The sequence below is a fragment of the Corythoichthys intestinalis genome, chromosome 11 (assembly GCF_030265065.1).
Source record: "Corythoichthys intestinalis isolate RoL2023-P3 chromosome 11, ASM3026506v1, whole genome shotgun sequence".
Classification (NCBI taxonomy): Eukaryota; Metazoa; Chordata; class Actinopteri; order Syngnathiformes; family Syngnathidae; genus Corythoichthys; species Corythoichthys intestinalis.
The window spans coordinates 45,627,943-45,631,213 of record NC_080405.1 but is presented as its reverse complement, the minus strand read 5'-3'; the positions used below and the strand labels follow the sequence as shown (position 1 = coordinate 45,631,213).

Genomic DNA, 3,271 nt, shown 5'->3' with positions numbered 1-3,271 from the left:
ATGTGTGGACTTTTTCTTTCCGTGGAAGAATGCCAAATATTTGGAAGCGCATCATCATCACCGTGATAGGGGGCAAACTCCTCCCATCTGTAGCGGGAGTCTGAGGGCCTTTTTCGGGGCGCGGCCCTTTAAGACGCGCGAGGCTTTGGAAGAAGAAGAGGAGGTGGTGGGTGGGTGGGGTTGGGGGGGGTCAGCGAAGTGGTGTCGCCCCGCTCTAATTGAGCCTCGGCCAATCAACAACAACTCGTTAGCAGTCACCTTCTGCTTCCTCCTCCTGCTTCGGGACACTTTCACCCCCTTTTACTCCTTCTCCTCCGCCTCATTTTCCCAACTCAAAGTCGGCTGCTACTTGGCGAGTATTTGCATGGAGCTCGACGGACTATAGGTGCACTTTTGACGGGGGCGGGGGGACCGAGCCGAGCTGAGCCGAGCGAGCGCCGCCGGAGCATGCGAGCTCAAGCCCGGACACTCTTTCAAGCAAACTCCTCCGGAACAACTTGTGGACGCTTCGAATGAAATAGCCAACTACCCCCTCCCCCTGCCCCGCCGTCGCCGTTGTTCTTTTTCTTTTCGATGACCTCCAGTCAAGACATGAAGGCGGGCTCCGCGTTGCAGTCGGGCGGCGAGGACAGGCGACGACCCCCTCTGGACCGACTTCCCCCGCCGGCCAACTCCAACAAGCCGTTGACGCCTTTCAGTATCGAGGACATCCTCAGCAAGCCCTCGCTTAAGAAATCTGCCACAGCTGCCGCCGTCGTAGCGTCGAGCCTCTGCCCGAACAGGCCGAGGGTCTTGGAGAAGGTGGCCGCCGCCAACGCGGCTAGGAACGGCATCTGTACGCCGTCGTCGCCGCTGTGCGCGCTGGAGGAGTTGGCCAGCAAGACGTTCAAGGGCTTGGAGGTCAACGTCATACAGGCCGCAGAAGGTACACTTTAACTACTAAAACCACATTGTCACGTTAAGGGAGAAAATGCATGCATGCTTTAAAATAGAAAGTAGAAATGTGTAAATATTTTATATGCATGTAAGGTGATAGTTTTCCTGTGTGTAATTAAGATTAGACACTTAACTAATAACTCAACCAAAATATTAGGTATGAATCATGTCTATTGATAAAACATTTTTGGAATATTGACAGTTTCCTGCGTTGTTATGAACTAAAACTGTGAGCTGAAATGTACATATTTATATGGATATAGGAGTCAAAATGCATGCTATGAAAAACCTTTAGACGTGACAAGATGAAGACATAATTGCGCACGAGGGGGCGTGACGAAATAGGCCAAAAAATGCCCTAAATCAATATGTTAAAATGTCTTATTATACAATTGTGTAAAGATTGACAAAGTGTAGTTTTTATATAGGGCATGTTTTTGTATATGCATTTCCTTTTTATTGAACTTGAGTGGACAATTATGAATTTAATTAATCGTTGATTCCCTAGTTTGGCAAGTGACTATTTTTGTAATTAAAATAAATTTCAACAACATAATCAATCACTAATATATATGTTTTATTGTTATTCATATTTTTTATTTTATAAAAATGTCCACATAAATAGATCTAATTAAATTTTGAATTAAAAAAAAAATAAAATTAAATTAAAATGACTTTAAAAAATAATTTAAAAAAAACAAAAACGAAATACTGTACCATCTTACTAGGGGCCCTATTGACAGGCTAAAGCTGATAAAGACATAAGTTAAATGAGTACAGTATAAGTTTTAACCAATGTTTTGGTCAAATGATCGCTGTCAGCTCCCCCAGTCAAAATGGATTTGACGTTTAACGCCGTCAATGGCATGCCAATGTGTTAAATGAGTACCCTATAAAGGGTTATGTCGAGATTGCAGATTTTGGAATATGAAACACAAAAAAATATGAATTTATGTGATCTTCAAATATCTCCTGACTGTGACGTCATTAGACGTATATCTCATATTTGAACCCATTTGCAGGACGCGAGCACGTGAATGCGTTCGGCCAGAGGCAGGCGTCGAAGAAGCGACGGAAGTCCCGCACGGCCTTCACCAACCATCAAATATACGAGCTGGAGAAGCGTTTCCTCTACCAGAAGTACTTGTCTCCTGCCGACCGGGACCAGATCGCCGGCCAGCTGGGTCTGTCCAACGCGCAGGTCATCACGTGGTTCCAGAACCGGCGCGCCAAGCTTAAGCGCGACTTGGAGGAGATGAAGGCAGACGTGGAGTCTCTGAAGAAGATCACGCCGCAGACGCTCCACAAACTCGTCGCCATGCAAGACGACGTCGACCGCGAGGCTGCGGTGGGTGGCCGAGGCGGCGCGGGAGGAGAGGCCGGAGAAGGGAGCTCTCCGGGCGGATCCCCGGCCAGGAGCGCCCCCTCCTCACACCGGATCTTCCCCCAGTCTCCCTCTTCGTCGCGCGGGCAGACCACCGATGAGTTCTCGGAGGACGACGAGGAGATCGAAGTGGATGATTGACGTCCTTCTTTTTATGAAGAACAAGACATTTCCCCCCTCAAATCCCAAACTTTTGCACGGATATTGACAAAAAAGGAGTGTTTTTCTTCTTCTACTTCGATATAATTTATTAAGGGACTTGTAAAGAGGACTTAATCTTTTAATAAACGTTTGAATAGCTCATATTTTTCTTTTATCAGATTTCTTTCTCTTTTGACAGCAGTTTGGATGATTGACAGAACAAGTATTATGGTCATCAAAATGAGGATGATGAAACACTCTCTCTTTTTCAGTGTATATAGTAAATATATAAATATATAAAAGGTCAACATGAGAATTTTAATGTATTTAATCAGCATCTATGTAAATAAAGGCTGTATGATATTTCAAGAAGAGATTTGGGATTTTTTCTTATGGGAATTATTGGACATTTTCACCCTGTCGTTTTAGTGCGTGTGAAACTCGATCAGTTCAATGAAATGATCCTGAATACAAATGGGAATATTATAAATAGTTTCATTAGTTTATTGCATCGAATTAAAATGCGATTATTTCACATTAATTATTGCACAATGTAATTTCGTTTGTGATTGACTTAAAAATGTTTACATAGTTTAAAATAATTCATTCAAACATAAGAGTAAGGATCATTGCTCTAATCAAAGAATGTTTTTAAGTAGCTGCATGTCAAAAGCCAAACGTAATTCAGATTAAAAATAAAAATTAAAAAATGTTACATATTCTAAAATTATATTTTAGCAAAACGTTGTCTTTGTATGAAAGCTTAAAGAAATCATCTACAAATAATCAACGAGTATTTCCTGTTATTTA

At 42.9% G+C, this 3,271-nt stretch overlaps 1 protein-coding gene across 1 annotated transcript; it reads left to right on the top strand.

Annotated features, from left to right (window-relative positions):
- Positions 1–396: 396 nt before the first annotated feature.
- Positions 397–2,705, top strand: lbx2 (ladybird homeobox 2). Its single transcript, XM_057850997.1, has 2 exons — positions 397–925; positions 1,959–2,705. The coding sequence occupies exons 1-2, from the start codon at positions 574–576 to the stop codon at positions 2,459–2,461; spliced, it is 855 nt and encodes a 284-aa protein (XP_057706980.1). The 5' UTR covers positions 397–573; the 3' UTR covers positions 2,462–2,705.
- The last annotated feature ends 566 nt before the right edge of the window (positions 2,706–3,271 follow it).

Excerpts from the sequence above, each read along its gene's own strand:
- lbx2 (XM_057850997.1), top strand. The coding sequence starts at position 574 with ATGACCTCCAGTCAAGACATGAAGGCGGGCTCCGCGTTGCAGTCGGGC. Across the intron at positions 926-1,958 it reads CGTCATACAGGCCGCAGAAG|GACGCGAGCACGTGAATGCG; the intron begins GTACACTTTAAC and ends ACCCATTTGCAG.